At 40.4% G+C, this 19,229-nt stretch overlaps 1 protein-coding gene across 4 annotated transcripts; it reads right to left on the bottom strand.

The window, feature by feature from the left end:
* Positions 1–4,760: 4,760 nt before the first annotated feature.
* On the bottom strand, positions 4,761–18,688 carry tlx2 (T-cell leukemia homeobox 2). 4 transcript variants are annotated; one of them, XM_022760196.1, is made up of 5 exons: positions 18,052–18,688; positions 11,188–11,400; positions 10,156–10,393; positions 5,631–5,811; positions 4,761–5,127 (listed from the first exon to the last, which is right to left on the bottom strand). In XM_022760196.1, exons 1-5 carry the CDS (start codon positions 18,566–18,568, stop codon positions 5,116–5,118), a joined length of 1,161 nt encoding a protein of 386 aa, XP_022615917.1. In that variant the 5' UTR covers positions 18,569–18,688; the 3' UTR covers positions 4,761–5,115. The 4 variants fall into 4 exon arrangements, with proteins under 4 accessions (XP_022615917.1, XP_022615918.1, XP_022615916.1 ...); XM_022760197.1 differs by having other exon boundaries at positions 10,156–10,390; XM_022760195.1 differs by lacking the exon at positions 4,761–5,127 and having other exon boundaries at positions 5,595–5,811.
* Positions 18,689–19,229: the final 541 nt, after the last annotated feature.

Genomic DNA, 19,229 nt, shown 5'->3' with positions numbered 1-19,229 from the left:
ATCTAAAAGGAATGAGTCGTCTTCATGCATGCCTGAAAGTTTTAGAAAGCTTTAATGTGTCACACACTGCCAGGACATGTCTGTGCATCCTTTCTTATGGCCGATATGATGCTGATGCACATGGACTTACTCAACACATTTATTTTGCACTTGAATCCTGAAGGTGTAGGGATATAGGAAGTTGCCTTTTTTTATATTTACTCACTGTAACATTCACTTTATCTTCTCTCTGTCACCACACAGCCTGTTTCTGAAGTAAGTATATATTTTATATTCTTTATCAAAATTTGAGGTACACTAGATTTTATTTTCTTTTTTGCTATTATGGCTAAATTTAATATAAACGTCCCTCTCAGCATCAGAGCTACAGGGCTCATTCTTACTGCCACTCACAGTACTCACAGTTTAATGGGAAGACGTTCATATTTGTGCATGCTTGCTCTTTGTCCCCCACATTTACTCTCCCACGCAGACATGGAGATGTATAACTGTTTGTACATGCATGTGTCAGCAAGTGCATGCATACGTGAGTGTGTGTACGCATGTGTAACTGAAAGACAGAAGAGACAGAGAGTCATGAAAGCGTGTCATGTCAGCAGGTTGAGTTAGTGCTGAAGTCTCTGCCACTGCTGAAAGATCCTCGTTCTTCAGCTGGATGTGACTCGATGCTCCTGGATTTTCCTGCTACAACGGCCGACAAGTTGTTTAATAATCATCAAACCCAACCACAATTTACAGTACTAAAAAAGTAATTAAATCCCATATGAATATGTTGTTAAATATTTCCTATATTCCATCAATTTATTGTTTGGTCCTTTTATAGATTCTTAATCCTCTTTTGAGAGGTTTAAACGAAGTTTCTAAGATCAGCTCCATTGAACCAGATTTTCATCTTAATTCAAAAATAAAATCAAACCATCATTTGAAACCGACAGTCTCAACCCAGGAGGTTTACATCATATGAATTAAAAGAAGCCAAATGACATCATGAGGAACAATGTTTTGAAATTTGTTTCCTGATCCATTGCACATTTGAAGATCAAATAACAAAACCAAATCATACAGGATTATTGCATCAATCACCAGAGCACTGTGGTTCATTGTGTTTCATTACTAATGTTGATTATCAATGAATAGGTTAAAAAAACATGATGTCAAATGTTTTCACTGACTGAATGAGACGCTGATGTAAGCTGACTATTCCATCAGAGAAAACTAAATCTATCTGATTTTTCACATCCAGTCAAGCAAAACCTGTTTGTGATTTTTTTTTTAATTTGTGCCCACTTCCAGTATTTTCACAACTCTGGTTTCACCCACATGTAAAAACCCGTTTATGAATTCTTCACACTTGACAAAACATCAGTGGGGGAAACGCTACAGATCATTAAACATCACGACGTAGGTCAGTAATAGTTAATATCCGTCCACAGGAGAATTCCTCCACACAGCATGCACTGGTTGCCTATATTCTCCAAATAACTCAAACTCCGGGGCTGTAGCAGTGTTTTAACTTCAGGGACCGCAAAAGCCTTTTTGTCAACAAAGCCTCTCATGTCAACACATTAGCAGTGATCTAATAGAGTTTGGCAGCGTGAGGTGGAAGCTCCTTTCCTCCAAAATCTGGGTGCCACAGCAGCTGTCACAGCCTGAAAATGGTTGTTAGGACTAATATTATTCCATCTGCTATCATGTAAAAAAAAGAAATAAATAAAAAATCATGTATTGTACAGTTATGGGCGTTAATGCAGATAATAGTTTAATAAACACATAAAATCAACCAGACTCTTCAGTAAACTGCAGCTAATCTTTATTCAAACACTCCTATTCTTATGCTCAGCTTTCATAAAACAACAAATGTGCCACCAGTTGAAACAGATGAATCCAATGAATCCTGAATAAACTCATTATTGGGATTAGGTTAAGTGACTGAAATCTGAACACAGTTTTGAGCCAAATGTGCATTATCATGCTTGTTTATCCTGCCTTTTATATACAGTACAAACAACCCAGTGAGCAGTTACAGCACTGAATCGTCATTTATAAACTGAATAAATATAAAAAGGTTTATCATGTTTATGTAGTAAATGACAAATTATTGAACGCTGACAAATTGTTGTTGTAGCTGGAGAATCAGACAATCTGTATAATGTTGCAGTGACCAAAATCTCTCTCAGTGCGTGTTCAGGAATCAAACTTCCAACCTCAGCAGTGCTCAGCTCACAGGTTCACTGAAGCTCTAATAGCTGCCTCATAATGACTTCAATGTTTGCCGTGTTTCTCAAGAATGGAAACAAGTGATGGGAGCAGACGGCGCATGACACAGAACACAACAAAGAGTATGTGGTGAATAGTTTTTCTTTTTTGTTTTTTGATGCCCCTGTTCAAAACAAAGTGTTTGATAGGAAGTCTGATATACACTGCGCCTCTTGCTCTTGTTCATCTTGTGTGGTGACATTTTATTGGATAAGGACAGGGCTCTGTGGCGGCGACAGAGCGAGGGGGGGAGAAAAAAAAAACACACACACACACACACACTACAGAGCCATGACAGGAGAGGACAGAAAAAAAATCTTTAAGCACCTGTAGTAAAACACAATGCGTGGTTTTGAAAACAGAAAAAGGAAGGAATTTTTCGAAAATGGGCCAAGTCACGTCTTCAAGGCATCTGAGACAGAGAGATGAAAGAAGCAGCAGGGAGCGGAGGAAGTGGGGGTTGAGGAGGCGTCACCTGGAGAACTGTCTGCTACTGACAGGATCCCAACCAGGCAAGACGCCCGAAAAACTGGCTAAACATAGACGCTGTGTTTTAGGGAAAGCCGAGGGGTTGTTGAGGTTGGATGCAGTTGCAGACAGCTGTTTCGAACCACATCATCAACTTGCCCTGAGCGAAGGCTTGGAGGATCCAGCAGGCAGATGCCAGCGAAATCCAAACAAAAGGCACAAGAGGTTTACTCAGGAGTTTGTGAAACACAGGTCTGTGATAGAGGCCTGTGATAGCCGTTTGTCAGTTGCAGGCACGGCCAAGATTAACAAGAGGCCAACGTTATGCTGAAAAAGAAGTGGAGTGATTCGATGTGGATGAGAGGGGTTGGTGTGCAGCGAGGCCCATTTCCTGTGACATTCATGGTGTTGAAGGCTCATTTACGAGCAAGGAACCTGAATGAGTGTTTACTGTGCTTCTACATGGGTTGTCTTTGTTATGACTTAGGTGATAAGCATTTGCATGATAGGGTGGATGTGGTGATAACAAATCTTTACGACTGTCTGGTGTCTAGGTGGTCATGATTCACCAAGACAATAATGGCAAAAAATGATGTGGGAGCGAACATCCACAAAGGGATTTAAAACTTGCTTAAAAAAAAATCTCCTTTCCTGATGAAAAAAACCTAAATAAAATAATCTACACAGTGTTGTCCAAAAGACTCAGACCTTTGACCTCCACTGCACATGATGTTGTATGTCAGGTGACAGGCATTCAAGGAATTTCTTGAGGACAGACAACATCCTCCTGTAGGTGTCAGCTGATTGACAGGAAGCAGACTGTGACATGATGCAGAGCTGATACAAAAAAACAGAGCAACTTTCACCGAATAAAGCTACGGCTTCTACTTTAACTGATCATCTCATTCTAGGGAAGGTCGCTTTTCACACTATGCAAGTTCAGCTAGTTTTGTAAACTACATCCGCACAAATACATTTCAGTTTATGTTTACACCCGGTGTCCTCACTATACTCTGGAGTTTGCAAGCTCCCGAGACTTTTAGTTTGAAAACTCCAGGGTGGTGTTTAAGTCTGGACGGGCAAAAACAAAGACTTTTAGAAACAATGATTTCAAACACCCAAGTTTGCCTCCTGATTGGCTCTTCAGCCTTGACTACCAGTGGTGAATATAACTCGGATAACAAATTAAAAGCGTTGCTGAACCTTGTTGTCTTTGTTAGCAGCTGTTGTGCAGTAAAATTCTGCATTTTAACACTACAACTGCCTTTGCTGTTCCTAGTTCCTAATATTTTCTACAACCAACCAGCCGCAGAGTGGACAATCTGCTTCCTGCTGAATGGTGAGACGCTCATCTGGACAGAAATCGTTTTAGTCTTAGAACGTCATTTTCAAATCAAAATGTAGTAGTGTGGACGTAGCCTCAAACGTCAAACTCAAAAAACACCTGCACTATCCTTTTAGGTTTCCTCCTCCAATAGCTGAATGATTCTTCCATTGAGGTCTTCCCCTGAAATCACTGGAATAAAACATATAAACAAACAAAACAAACATAAGCAAAACCTGGAGCACTGCATTTCAAATCTTCACTTGGCAGCTGCACATCTCGTACTTTCTCATGCGCTCCCATTCTAATTTGAGCTGGCATCAGTTTTCCAAACCTTTCTTTTTCTTTATCCGGGGGGAGAGGGGTTTCTGAGCACACTTGCTGTTTTTCAGCAATGCCCTGCTTCACATTCACTCATGGGAGCTGTAGTCATCAATTTTTATGTATAAAAAAAAAAAAAGATATCATGATTGTGCTGTCCTTCTGATACAATCTGATGGTATCTTACCTTTGGGTGGTTTGAAACTTTAATGTGTAATCATAGCTAAATCCCACGAGGCTAACTATCTCCCCGCTAAAATCATAAAGTATTATTGCATGGTTTTCATAATGGTGACAAACGCCGAAGAGTAGCAGTGTGTGAAAAATCTGACAAGACAAAAGGAGGCAAAGAAAAACAGAGAGGTTTGTCATCTTTTCAAAAAGTCACAATATCATTTAATATAAAACACCTTTAAATTGAACATAATGAGGAATCCGTGATCAGGAGTTCCTCCAATCCACTACCACTTGAATGCTGCGGTCGGGGAGGAGCTCCACCTCGACGGCAGCTGACTTCAATGGTACTTCCGAGTGCACACAGAAAAGGGTTGAAACATGCATTTACTACATTGTACAAAGTCAAAAGCGAAAAACAGGAGGTCTTTTTTTTTGCCATTTGTGGCAGACAGTCTCTGCCGCCTCGTGAGGGATCCAGAGGCAAAAGAGGGGACAGTCTTGATAGTTGGGCATGTACAGAGGTGTCCATTTGTTTCCTGGCACTTAGGGATAAAGTGCCCTCCTCTCTTTTAGACCGACAGCTGAAGGGAAAGCGGAAACTTGGTGTAAGGCAGGAAAATGACTCAACACACGTTAGATATTTAAGATAACAGTTGAAGACTTGCTTAATTTTGACAGACAGCAAAGTCAGTGCGGCTCCTGTGCTGTGAAATCCGCATACAGTGAGTGTTTTGTAGGTCTTGGCAGTAACACATAGCTGTCTCTCTCTACACATGCTCCCCCACCATATTGCTGGTAACGATCAATGAGGGAGGAGGCAAGGTCCATTCAAAAAAATTTTTTTTTCCAGCAAGCATCATTTTCCTGTATCTATAACAATCCCATAATGGTACTGCGTTTTTGAACGTCAGCCACGTCAGAAATAGAAAGAAGAGATTCCTCCCTCTTGTCCATTCACACTGATGACAATCTGATATACACATTTTCATCCCTCCCTCTGTCCCTCCCTCTCTCTCTCTCTCCTACACACACACATACACACGCACGCTCACACTACAGATGCCACGGAGGTGACGGAGGTCACCTTATTGTCTTCTGCCCAGGGCTGCAGGTTCTGCAGGGCGTAGAGGGAGGAGTTGTGCAGGCAGAGTGGGTCCGGCTGCAGAGGCTGGCTCAATGTCTTCTGGAAAGCTTCCTGCTGAAGCTGCAGCATCAGCCGATTGGCCTGTTGCCTCTCTGCCTCTCTCTCCTCCGCAGTCTGTCTCCTGGGTGGATGGAGAGAAAAAGAAGAGCAGAGGAAAATTTAAGATCTATATGATGTTGATTTTTATGGGGGCATGTACACAATATCAATTAATGCCACATACAACAGCATTGTTTGCAATGTTTGTCCCATATCCTACTTCAAATACACAGGATATAGTTTATATTCAAGCAGACAAATCTGTGGGGTCATAAGATGATGTCTGGTACGCGAACATATTCTTTAAACATTCCCATAATCTTACTTTTTTAGGATAGTTTTACTTCTTTAAGCCTCTAAAATATTTGAATACACAAAGAAAATATTTATATTTATAAGTTTAAAACCAACCAGTAGACATGTGCAGTCAGTGACAGTAAGTCCTAAGTATATGCTTAGTTTTCTGACACTGTCCTCCTTTAAAAACGAGCCCATATGTAGTGTGTGGCAGCAGCTTATTACGACCCATTTACGTTTAATTGTGCGACCTCTAGTGGCCGTATTAATTATGAAGGGAGCAAAGGATGAAGTCAGGTGACGTCGCATTAAGAGCGACAAAGTTCACGTCAGGAAGAGGTTGGGGGTGCATGAAAACATGGCCACAGGAACTAGGGGTGCTGCAGGTGCTCATGCCTAAACCTAACCAATCCAACCAGTGAAGGCAACGATCATTAGCCAATCAGAGGCAGCGTAGGGCGGATCATGTCAACTCTATTAGTAGGATTCCTAACTTTACTTCCGGTTGTAGCATCGATAGCTAATCGACGGATAAAATCAAAATGGAGGAAAAGCGTTTTTCTTGGCAAACCACCAGCTAAAGAGAGCACAGATGAAAGTAGCTCCAACAGCATCGTTTTCGTTTGGTTGTAGTTTTTCCTCGGAGACGGAGACTGCCGCCAGAGTATCAGCATTAGCACCGCTACCGTTGAGGCGCGTGCTGCTAACAGGTGTTAAGCTAGGACTGATTTGGCGGCATTTGAGGAGCCTCTCCAGCCAGACATTCTGGGAAAGAAACTTTCAGCCGCGCATTCACACCAAGTTGGTTTGCTAAACGGAAGCGGAGTTTGTTACCAGTTGTGTGTTTTGCATGAAGAAGCAGCAGCAGAGGGAAACCGGTCGATTTGGTGCCCCCTTCACCTTCCCGAGGAGCTGGACCCAGCGCGTCCTGATGGCCACATCTGGATTATTATAACTACTGGAGCACCTGACCTGCAGCTCAAGGTAAGTTATTTTGTTTAGGCTGCCGCCGAGCAGTTTAATATTCAGCTGTCACTTACTTTGAACACCACACTGATATACCTTTGTTAGAGAAAAAAAAAAGTGCGTATTTGGATATGTTCTTGTGTGTTGCGCGCAATGAGCTATTGGACCTGCTAGTGACAATACAGGTATACATTTGATGGTGTGTTATTGTTAGCTGCCGCCGAGCAGTTTAATACTGAGTTGTCACTTACTTTGAACTTCACACTGATATTACTTTGTTGAAAAAAATGTGCTTATTTGGATATGTTCTTGTGTGCCCTGCGCAATGGGCTTTTGGACATGTGTATTGCAATGTTATGGCATTATTGTGAGCTATTATTGTGCAATAGCATTGCTGAGTCCTTGTTTATAGTTCTGGCTGCTGTTGTTGTTACTGCTGCTGCTTTTTTGGTCTGAGTGTGTGTAGTAGTATTGTTGTAGGCCTGTATTGTATTTGTATGGGTTGTATTGAATGGATTGGTTTAAAATGCTCTTCCCCCTACAACTTAAAACATCTTCCCGCGGCCCTGCATGAATAGGTCAACAAAATACAGGACTTTGACGCAGGAGGCTGCTGTTTGTTTCCTATTTGTAACCGTGACAACGAAGGTAATCTAACCTTAAAGAAGTACTTATTTTAAACCAAACTCCAATCTTTTCCTTAACCATCGTGCCATATCAAACCAAACTGGGACCGTTACATAACCACGTGTTTATGATTGTAACCATGACGACAAAGGTTTGGTATGTCTGCTGCCATAGGGGCACTGTGTCAGAGATGCTCTTATGAGTCGTATCGGAGGGTTCAAGTTGGTGGACCTGTTGGTCACAAACCAAAAAGCAGAAAAGGTTGTAAATCACTGCATTAAAGCTGCAACATGCAACTGAGTTTATGATGACAAGAAATAAATAGGATGGCAGTCTGAAACTGGATTTTCAATGTTGTTTATCTTTTTTTGGGAAGCACATGTTTCATGACTATCAATGTAACTGCATCAGCCACTAAACGGGGAAGCAAAAGCAAAGAAGAAATCAAGCAAAGAAAAGGTGGAGAAATGAAAAATCAATGACAAGTGTCTCAGAAAATTTACCAATGAATCTTGTTCATTTGCAAATTGGCTGCTTTTACCGTATGTTTATTACATTCTGGTGCTAGTCACTTTAGCTTCAGGCTGAATGACAGCTGATCAAGATGAGTGACAGGTGTTGGTGGGGGGAACGTGACTAACGCAGGGGGAGGAGGAGGAACATTACACTTCCTGCCTCAAGGTGAAAAGTTACATCTGTTTTTTTTTTTTTCTTCTTTCTTTTCTTTTCAGCACAGCATATGTTCACAGTAACTTACACCCTGTATGTTGTGTCAGTAGGTGCTGATATCAGCATTTGCTGTCACGAATACTGGCTCAGATGTGTGTTTTTCCTGAAACGAGCGCGGTTAGAATGATATGTCCTTTTAATGGAAGAGTTGAGGTGCTTGTGTTGGAAAGTATCCAGTGAGTCTGCAGAATAAATAAAGAAGTGAACTGAGATGATAAGTGCAAAAGAGGGAGGACTTAACAAGCTTCAAACTGTGCTCTCATTGTGATTCAGAGCAGATGAGATGCTGCTTTTGCTCATAATCTTTTTCTTCTCCTGAGTTGAAGTTTCTTTTAATATTCAAATCAATTCTCCTGACAGAATTTTGCATGGTAATTACTGTTGTTGTATGACAGGAAATGTTCTGAATGGTCCATATCAGCATCACAGAATAAGGCAGAATGAAGAATTTATTAGGCTCTTTTGAAATTATGGTGCTGCTAATAACACAAGCCATAAGAGAGAAATAATTGCTGTCAAAATCAACAACAAAATAAAAAATGGCAGGAAGGAATCACAGGCAGAAACACACCTCTAAAACACTCTTTCATGCACACCAACCTCCATCCATTAGCCACACATTATTGTTAACAGCATTATCATAATCTCATTCGCTGCCTGTTGATTTGATCATCCTCTTGTTACTAGCGTAGTCGTCACGCAAAGACATCCCTCATGCTCACCCTATCAGGTGCACACTACAGGGATAGAGGCATAAATCTCAGCAAAACTAGGAAATCAGAAAAACGAGTTAAGCCAATTCCCTTGTTACTCGTGACATGCCGTTCAGTCTTGGGTTCAGTTTGGTTGTGTTTATTTTAGGCAAATTCATCATTATCACATCTTGTAGAGGAAAATGTGTCTTGTTTTTTTTTTTTCAGAGCTATGTTACTGTGACCGATGTGATTAAATGCGGATTTTAAAACATTTTTTTTAATAGGATTATCAAACCAATTTCGATATTAAATGTTTATTCAAGACAAACAAGCCAATCATGAATGTGAACCAGCAAAAAACACAGTTCAGTTTCAAGTGTTTTCTATCTGTATTAAATTGAACTGAACTGACTAAAAAGCTTTAGGCTCATTTAAACATTAAAACCCTTTAGGTAATGTAGCTGTTAGTAATGTGCCTTTGAAAGATGCGTCCTGCCCCTTTAACTAAGGGCAGGGCATCATAATGTGATTTCCTACTCATTTACTTCCAAATGGCTATAAACAACAGTTAGAATGAAGTGAAGGAGTGTGTTTGTGTTTTTTTTTTTTCTCTTCTGTCTATGGACTTGGCAGTCAATTCCTCCTGTGAGTGTTTCAGTATTGCTTTGGACAGCAATTTTCTAAAAGGCCTTTCAGGAGGCTCAGAAGTGATTGTGCTTGGTCAAGTGAACTGGCCTCGACTGGCAGCTAAGCTAAGCAAAATAGGTGTTGTGTTGTACAACTGCTTCAGCTGCGGACCGTTTTACTCGTGTTTAAAGTAAAACACAAGTGAGCATTTTGGACCGTAAGAGCAAAACAGAGACACATTCACTGCTGACGATTTATGGCGCAACAAATTTTTGGAAGGAGTGGCTCTTCTGAGCGAGCATCCCACGCTCATAAAGACAAATAGCTTCTGAAAAATCCACCAGGACCTGTTTGTTTTGCCTAAGTAGATCATGTGGGAGAAAAAATGAGCAAAATATGTCATGTGGAAGAGAGTTATGACACTTTGGCTTCACTATTCTGTACTTTCACGCAGCTGAAGGATGCTAAGGAGGGACGAATCTTACCGCCATTTTGTCCGTCTGTTCTGAAACCAGGTCTTGACTTGTGCGTCTGTCATCTTCAGGGCCTTGGCCAAGGTGGCACGCTCGGCCGACGCCAGGTATTTCTGTCGGTGAAATCGTTTCTCCAGCTCGCAGATCTGCACCCGGCTAAAGGAGGTGCGAGGCTTTTTCCTCTTGGGCGGCGTCCGGTTTTGATAAGGGTGGCCGATACGACGGGTCACAGAGAAGGGCGAGAGGGCTGCTGGAAATGCAGAAAAAAAAAGGAATTTATTTGACTTTAGCTAGTTTGGTTTAGTTATTCATGAAGCATTGTGTATTTAGTTGATTGGAGCTTTAGACGTTATACACATCATTCTTAAAAAAGTCAGTGTTAGCATTAGCAATAAGGTGACTGAGTAATTGAGGTGTTTGGACGTTCATCTTTGGGCTTAAGATGAATGTTTGTTAGTTTCAGTGGTTATTTCCATTTCTAAACTGCAGTGATCTGTGCTTTTAAAGAATAAACTTATTTCCCTTGAGGTTTTGTTTGTACACACTCATGTTATAAACACAATCCTTGGTTAAATAGAATTAATTTCCAGTTTGTTTCAACTTGAAAAACCAGTGTGTTTTGTCAGGGAGTCTAACAGAAGACCCAGGAGCTGCCAAGTGAAGGAGATAAATGTAATTTCCACTACAATTCCCCTGCCACATTTTTGAAAACCAAACAGCGCAATGAACTTTACAGACAGGAAGTCAAAGGAAAAGTCATAGAGGGACATTTTGAAAGCTGGGATATGCAAATATATAATAACTCAAATTAAGACATTTCTTGCAGCTGGTGATAAATTGGCTTTTTTAGAATTAAAAGATTAGTACGAATCTAAATTTAAACTTCTGCAATACATTTTCACAGAGACAGAAACATTTCAAAGTGTAAGTGGCATTAATAAAAAACTCTTTGCAGAGCACACGAGAGGGATGCACTTAAAAATCAGCTGTGACACAAATGAGTGAGGTAAGGGAGGCGGTTGGTAGAGGGAGGGGGTGACTCACCTGGGCAACCCCCCTTTGGGAAAGGATAGTCTGCTAGAAGGCCATTGCCGTCTCGCAGGTGAGCGAGCTCGGGGTAATAGCATTTGGCTAATGTCTCCACAGTGCTCCAGACAGGGACCCTGCCGATGTCTCCCTTGGGGAGAGGACAGAGGGACCCGGCGGCCCCCGGGCCCCCTGTGGCCTCTCCAGCTCGGCTCTCCTCTGCCTGCTCCCCTAAAGGAAAGGGAGACACAGTAAGGTCCCACATCTGGAGCACAGCAGCAGCAGCAGCAGCTGCTGCCGGGCAGGCACCGACGCATAGGAGCTAATCACATGATGAGGCCTGAGTGATGAACAGAGGCTACTTTAATGTTATTTACTGCTAGTCTCTTAAGTTAGCATTTGGAGAGGTTTCACTTTAAAAAAAGAAAAAGAGGTACCTTCCATTTGGAAAAATAAGTGACATCTAGCAGGATTACTAAGATAAATCAAGCACATACTAGTCAGCAAATCAGAAACAGGCAGTCAGGGTCATCTGATGATAAGATGATGAAGGTCAAAATATGATTAAATAACCACTTTGATAATGTTAACCTACTTCAGACAATAAAATTACTATTCACAGACTTAACATAACAAAGTACAATTTTGTAGAATAAAATTTCTGCCATCAGTCCAGTCAAATTAAAACATATTCAATTTTTGCACAAAATATCTTCCATACAGAAATCAAACATTTGTCCTTTAAGCTTGTAACGATAACCTCACATGACTGATCATGCATGTACAGGGCTACATGTATTGACTTGACTGTTTTGTGTCGTTCCAGTTGCTTTGTCATTGTGTCTGTTCAAATTTATAAATTGGACACAGTCATTGTAAGAGTCTGTATTGTGTTTTTTCTTCCATCTGTGCCTCACTGCCTGGTGGTTCACTTTCATATATCTGGGTATTAATAACAACTTATCCTCGGCATCATAAAATATCTATGAATCCTGTCTATTTTGTCAGCTATGGGTAAACAGAAGATCAATAAATGTAATGAGATCGTTTTTGGCCATAGATCCACTCCCCAGCTGCATTCGCATTTTGAGGCAGAATGGAAATCAACAACAACTCTGTCTCTCTCTTTTTCTCTCTCTCTCTCTCTCTCTCTCTCTCTCTCTGTATCTTTGTGTCATTCCTCCCCAGCAAGCTGTTTTGCCTGCTGTCTTACAGGGTGTTTATTTGTTTTTGTTTTGTCAGAAAAGCTCACCAGGAGCCAAAATGAATATGAAAACATCTGCATAGGTGTCCCCCGAGGGCCACGTGCTGCTACCGCTGCTGCTTCTGCTGCTGCTGCTGCTGCTGCTGCTGCTGCTCTCAGAGTTTCAGCGACCTGAAAATTCATTTGCCACACAGACGATGACAATTTGGATGGAAAATGGAACATGAAGCTATTATGCGCTCCGCAGTCGTTTCCAGGGAGCTGCCGACATCCCCTGATGGTGCTGAACACGAGTGGCAAATTGAGGCGTACGCGAGCAAATGATTTGCAAAGTAAAGATAAATAGCTGCAATGTGCAGTTACAGTAGGTCGCACAAAGTTAACGTTACCTGGGTGTAAATTAGCGATGCAGATTTAGAGCCTGAAATGAAAACTCACAACCTTTTATTGTCTTTTCTACTTTTATAGTGACCTTTTCTTTTTTCCCCCTCTTCTTCTCATTATTATTTTTAATCTCCTCTGGTAATATAACATTATTATCAGGTTTCACATTATGTGTTGCTCTGATGCTCAATAATAGTAAAATGGTAATTGTATCCTTTTAATATTCCTTTTGGGACTTACACAGGCATCTATGGTATTTAATCATGAGTTTATAGTGAATTTATTTATATTATGTTTCTATAATATTCCTATAGGTGCTCACACTGGACTGTAGCACCTTTGTGGCCCTTAATAGTGAATTTATGGGGGACCTTATTGCACTGCATGGTATGTTTTTAAATCTCCAGCTTCTTATGAAGACCATTCTACGGTATTTCCATAATATCTACATTTAAGCAGCTGTTTCCTTTTGATTGGCTTCTCATTGCCCAAAACTATGTGTAGCCTTATGGGTTACACGCTGAGTATGCGAGCAGGCCTGTTGTTGCTCCCAGCGGCAGGTCTGGCTGAATAATACTGCATTAGATGGCTATTTCAGGCCATCTGTAGGCTAACTAATGGACCAGGCACATAGAAGCACGTTCAGAGGCAACCCAACATGCAGCAGGAGCCCTCTGGACCTGCCAACTGCAGCAAGGCTTCACCTTACAATGTGCTAAACACTGGTAAATATATGATACTGAGATGCTTTGGATGTTGCATCAGTCACGTTTAATGTTTTGACTGAGGGTGTAAGCCTAAGACTGCTCAGCGATCAGATACGCCCTCAGATTTCTTTCTTTCTATTATTACTGGGGCTGTAACTGATGTGCATATATATATATATATATATATATAAATATATATAAACAGAACAACAATGATGTAATGTTTGAGGTCTTGTAGTCCAGCACTGGCTTGGCTTTTAAACCGACATCTAAATTGAAAGACTGTCCCTGCTCAACTGCATCAGTCCTAATGAAATAACATGAATCAAAATAAACCCGATTCAGAATATTCCTGTGTCAGATCTGTTCATAAAAGCCTCTTCTGTCACTGTAAAATAACCAGGCCCCACAGTATTGTAGGGAAAAATAATATGTACAATACGAAAGGTACAGAAGACAATTAATGCCACTTTGAAATAAGATAAAGAAATTTATCCAAATTGTGCGTTAAAAGTCCACACAGAAATATTAAAGGCAGCTTATGGAGCAAACTTTCCATTGATGATGTATTGTTCCTGCATGTTGAGTCTAAATCCAGTGAACTGAATAGTGATTGTGGTGAAAAGTTTGCATCTTTAGTCCTGAGCATTTACTATACAGTGTAAAATCAATTATTAAATATTGCTGTAATACTTAATTATTTTTCCTGAGTATTAATAGTTTTCCTGAACAGTCTGGAAAACAGTTAAAGAGTTAATGAAGCTGTGTAATGGATGTGGAAAATCCTATTCACACGGGTGGAGGTCATGTGTTGTTCAAACAATCATTTACTGTATTTAAAAAGACGGAAAAAATCTTGTTCCCTTTTTAAAAAAAAAAAAAAAAAAAATTAAAACAAAAATCATGTGATTTCTTGTTTCACCTCCGTCAAATAAAAAAGAAAATGGGCTGGAATGCTAAATCTGCTGCCTGGGTAATACAATTTAGCATAAGCATATCAAAAAATAAAATGCTACCGTGGAGAATATGTTTCCCATAATAAAACCACTTATACTTAATAATACTTCTCGGTGACAGCGCCTCCCTTCCCCACTGCGGATATTACCTTTGTAGCAATCTAATAAATATATCCGTGAAGGATTCTAAAGGGGATATTGAAATATAACATGAACATATATTGCTATTTATTACACTATACGGGACAAAAGGCAGGGAGACTGTCTTCTGTCACAGCGAGAACCAGGACAGCTGGAAACGCACAAGGACAGGAGCGGGTCCAACACGGAAATAAACTCACATTTTTCTGCTCTGCTGCCATTAAAACCCAGACAGAGATTTACAGGAGAAAAAAAAGGTTTAATTATGTTTTTTATTGGTGCTACGCGGCCTGTAGAGCTACACGTGCTGCATGCTGTTTATTGCAAAGATGCCCAAACGATCCACATTATCGCCTGTTGTTATTATTATTATTATTATTATTATTATTATTATGATTAGTATTAGAAGTATTATTATTCTAGAACATCCTTTAAATTACTGGATTACTAGATTTGGCCGTCGGCAGCCATTTGGTCATTAGCAAATATCCGTGTTTGTCCACATTTATTTATTTATTTTTTGTTTCAAGGTATTAAAAATCATTATTATAAAACTTGGCTACTTCATTTACTGTTTTAATTTAATTCATCATTTTTGTTTGATTTATGTGTTTTTATTTAATCAAAATCCTTTGCTGAGCATTGAGCAGATTTAAAAATAGATCTAACTAAAAAATAACTTCTATAATAAAGTAAAATCAAGTCCTTTTTCTTTTCTTTAGGACACACAGAGAAATAACACTGCTGTTACACCGCAACAATTATGCTTTACTACTACTACACTACTATACTAATAATTACTGTACTATAATAATAATAAGAACAAGAATTATAGTGTCAAATTAGTGGTGAATAAGTTTAAGCCCATAAGCCCTGAACAGAGGAGCTGGTGATCAACATGAGCCCTGTCGATATAAACAAGTCTTATTTTCAGACCTGGATTAAATAATGCCTTTAACACCCCAAACCTTAATCCATCGCGTCAGTCTGACACAACTCCTCAATGATTTAGACTGCGACGTGAATTTGAGCCACACGGACTCATGACTCATGTCAGTGTGAAAAATTAGAAAAATCTATTGTGCAATTTTACATCCAAGCTAAAAAAAAAACACGTCCCCCATGGCTGCCAGGGCTGAGGAGCCTTTGGCAGCAGCACGTTGGGCTGTTTGAAGCTGAGAGGACGGTTTTTATTTTTTTTTTTTTGGTTTTCTCTCCTCGCGTTTCAACTTGGAAAGCGACGAGAAAAACAAGAAGCAGAGAGAAACATTTAAAATGGTTCTCTGCCCATCAGGACAGATGATAGTCTTTTTGATTTACGGCCTTTTATAGAAAACAGAGCAGGCTAAATCTGGATAGCGCGCACGCGTGTGTGTGTGTGTTAGGTGTGTGCGTGTGTGTGTGTGTGTGGGTGTGTGTGTAGCTGCTGCTGCTGCTGCTGCTGCTGCTGATCTTTGGCTGATCAATACAGTGGAAAGATATAAGCTGCGAAATAATTACAGCGACACAAAGCTGAGAGAGAAATTAAACGAGAGGCCCTCGGTGACTATGAGTAAAATTGATAAGCCTATTTACACTGTATCTTTTTGCAGTTGACATATCGTCCCCCGGTTTTGAATAATTAATCAGCTCGAAAGAACGGAACAGTGAATATTTAATGCGTGGAGAGGTGGGTGAGGGGCTAAGGGTGCGCAAATAATCCATGGTGTTCTTCATTTTCATCTTCATAACGGTGAGGTCATGAGAAAAAAACAACAACACAGGAACCACCCCCTTCAAAATAGGAAAATAAATAAATAAACTACCATAACCTACATACAATAATAGATTATGAAAAGTCTGTTTACAGCAGAAATAACTCTGCAGGTTGACTTTTTTCTTTTTACAAAAACAAAAGGAATAAGTTTTTTTTTTTTTTTTTAAAGTTACATGTAGTTTAATGCTTTTGTCACACCAGTAATCTTTATGTAAATGTATATGCAAAGAAAGGCTGGTTTAACATCGAGCCAGGGGAACAGTTGACAATGAACCTTTTGTCTGACACTGGTACTTTATTAGTTCTGTTCATCAATGTGATCAATATGTTCCTGTAAAACTAAACTAATACATTAAAAAAATGTTTTTTTTGTCTCTGAGGCTGTAAACGCCTATTTGAATAATAATAATAAAAAAACGTTATTATTTGGTTTTACAGGTAAGATACAAAAATACTAAGAATGCATAAAAATGCTGTGAACTAATACAAAACAATAGCATGTAAAATATGAACCTGAGGATATTTAACGAAGATTATTTGCACTATAGACAGTAGAACTAGACTGCCTTATAAAAAATTATAAAATAATAATGAAATAATTATGCATCCTAGTTTCTTTATTTCTGTTCATTATTAATTGAAAAAACATTATTTGTTTTGTTTTTTTTGTTTTTTATCTTATTCAAAAAAAGAGGAAAAGAAAATCCAAGGGCTATTAAATCAAAAATAAACTATCTAGAATCTACTAAGATTGTATTATTGTAGTGTCATGGAATTTATTAATAATGTACTGTAAGTTATTTTTGCATTCCCTTTAAATTCACAAGCTAACAGAGAAAGAAACAGTAATTTTAGACAACAGAAAAATAACGGGTTGACCAAATCCTCAGCCTGAACTTCATGAGTCCAATGAAAGCGAAGCAACGGAATGTGAACTCTTTAATAGTAATAACTAAATGTGAATTTTGCAGATTAATTATGTGTACACCTTTTTTCTTTTTAAATAAATCGCATTTTAGTATGCAATGTTATGTTAGAATTTAAAAAATGTGGATTAAAAAGACTCATCCACTATAAATTCTAAACGCTATGAAAGCATAATAATAATAATAATAATAATAATAGGTAATATACTGTAATTATCCACTGTTATAGAGATTTTAACCTGCCATATGTTGTTACTGTTACGACTCATCTTCCTGTTCTCTCGATTGGCTCACAGAGGAAAAAAAAAAATCATTCATCCTCATGAAAAAAAAAAAAAAAACGGGGGACGTCGTTATCCGTCATCCGCTGTAAATGGAGAGTGATGGTCCAATACTGATTCATCAGCATGTCCATGTCAATTTCTCCACTCGTTTGTCAGGCTGCCCTTCCAGCATAATAAAACCGACTCTGTGCGTGTGTGTGCATATACGATTCGTTATAGATACATTACAACCTAAAGATGAAATCACCAGCCTCACTTTGTGGAGCTATTAGTCTCCTTACACCTGATCCTTCAGGGTCTGATTTAAACACAAATGTCAGAAAAATCACAATTCAAACCTGCACGGCCATGAGGGAAATATACACTAATACTAGTACTACTCTGTGAGTGTTTGGCTCATTATTAGAGCGTGAAATGCAGGTGAAGGTACATGAAGGTGTTCTGTAGATTATATAGGACTCCTCTGTTTTAATGGGACAAATCAGCCTACAGGTGTTGCGGTAGCACGAGGAAACTCTTTTTACCTGTTAGTCTGTCTTTGGCAAACCTCCTACTGCTCTCCATCCACGGGAAGGTGAAGTTTGCCGCATTCCCCATCCCCATCCCGGGCACCGAGGGGATGCCCGGTCCGATGCCCGGCGGATGCGTCGAAGGGGGCGGATGCGGCGCAGCGGCGGCGGGCGGTGGTGGCGGAGGTGGCATGGGTCTGTGCGCCGGCACCCGGATCACGCCACCGGCGCCTCCCGAGTTCACGTTAACGTTCATGTTCATGTTCATACTGACGTTCATGTTCATGTTGACGTTGTAGGAGCCGGCCAGTCCTGCCGCCGCCGCCATGGAGCAGGCCGGGTTGTAGACGCTGTTGTACCCGTTGCTGTAGACGTTGGAGGCCAGCGCGTAATCCGGGTCGCCGGTCCGGTTGGGCAGCATGCAGCCGCTGGACTGGTCCGAGCTGTTCAGGATTTGGTCGATCCCGAAGCTGATGGGCTCATGCTGCTGCTGGTGCGTCTGGTTCACCTCCTCGATCCCGGTGTGCTCCATAATTTTATCGGTTTATGTGTTTGTCAGTGTGTTTTATCAGAACAGGGATGTGTTTTTGTCATCTGGTAATTCACGCCTTTGAAGAAAGAAATGTTTGTGTGTTTACAGCAGTACTGGACTGTTTTTTGTTTTCAAGCATCGACACAGGCCTGTTCTACTCCCAGGAAACCAATAACGTGTCCGGCGCTATCCAAAATCTTGCCATTATTTCTGTCCAACAGCGGGGTCGAGTGTTCCCTAAATTAAGTGCCTATCCGTCGGGCAAAGAAAGAGCGGATCCATCTTTAACAGCGTGCTCTCTCCCCGCGAACTAGACACAAGGAAGCCTAACAAGAAGAAAACGCAGCCGAAGACGCAGAGTGGTTATCCTGAGTACTTACAGACAAAAATCCGTGATTGTTTTTTGGAGGGGAGGCAGTTCTCTGGAGGGGCTCGATGCGCTTTGTTCGCCTACTCTGGCAGAGACGATCCATACGCAGGGAGCATGGTAGGATACCCGAGCTCGTTGCATCAAAATAAAGCAGCAGACAAAACAAAACAAAAACCCGAAGAGGCGAAAAGGAAGCGCTGACCTCGCAGGCTGGATATTAATTGGAGGTGAGAGCGAAAGATGGCTCTGTTGTGCTGAATGGTGAAGTGCGTTTCAGCAGGTGAGACAACC

Source organism: Seriola dumerili, unplaced genomic scaffold, assembly GCF_002260705.1.
Source record: "Seriola dumerili isolate Sdu_G_001 unplaced genomic scaffold, Sdu_1.0 BDQW01000331.1, whole genome shotgun sequence".
In the NCBI taxonomy this organism is placed as follows: Eukaryota; Metazoa; Chordata; class Actinopteri; order Carangiformes; family Carangidae; genus Seriola; species Seriola dumerili.
The sequence above is the reverse complement of the archived record's forward strand: the minus strand, read 5'-3'. Positions and strand labels throughout refer to the sequence as shown.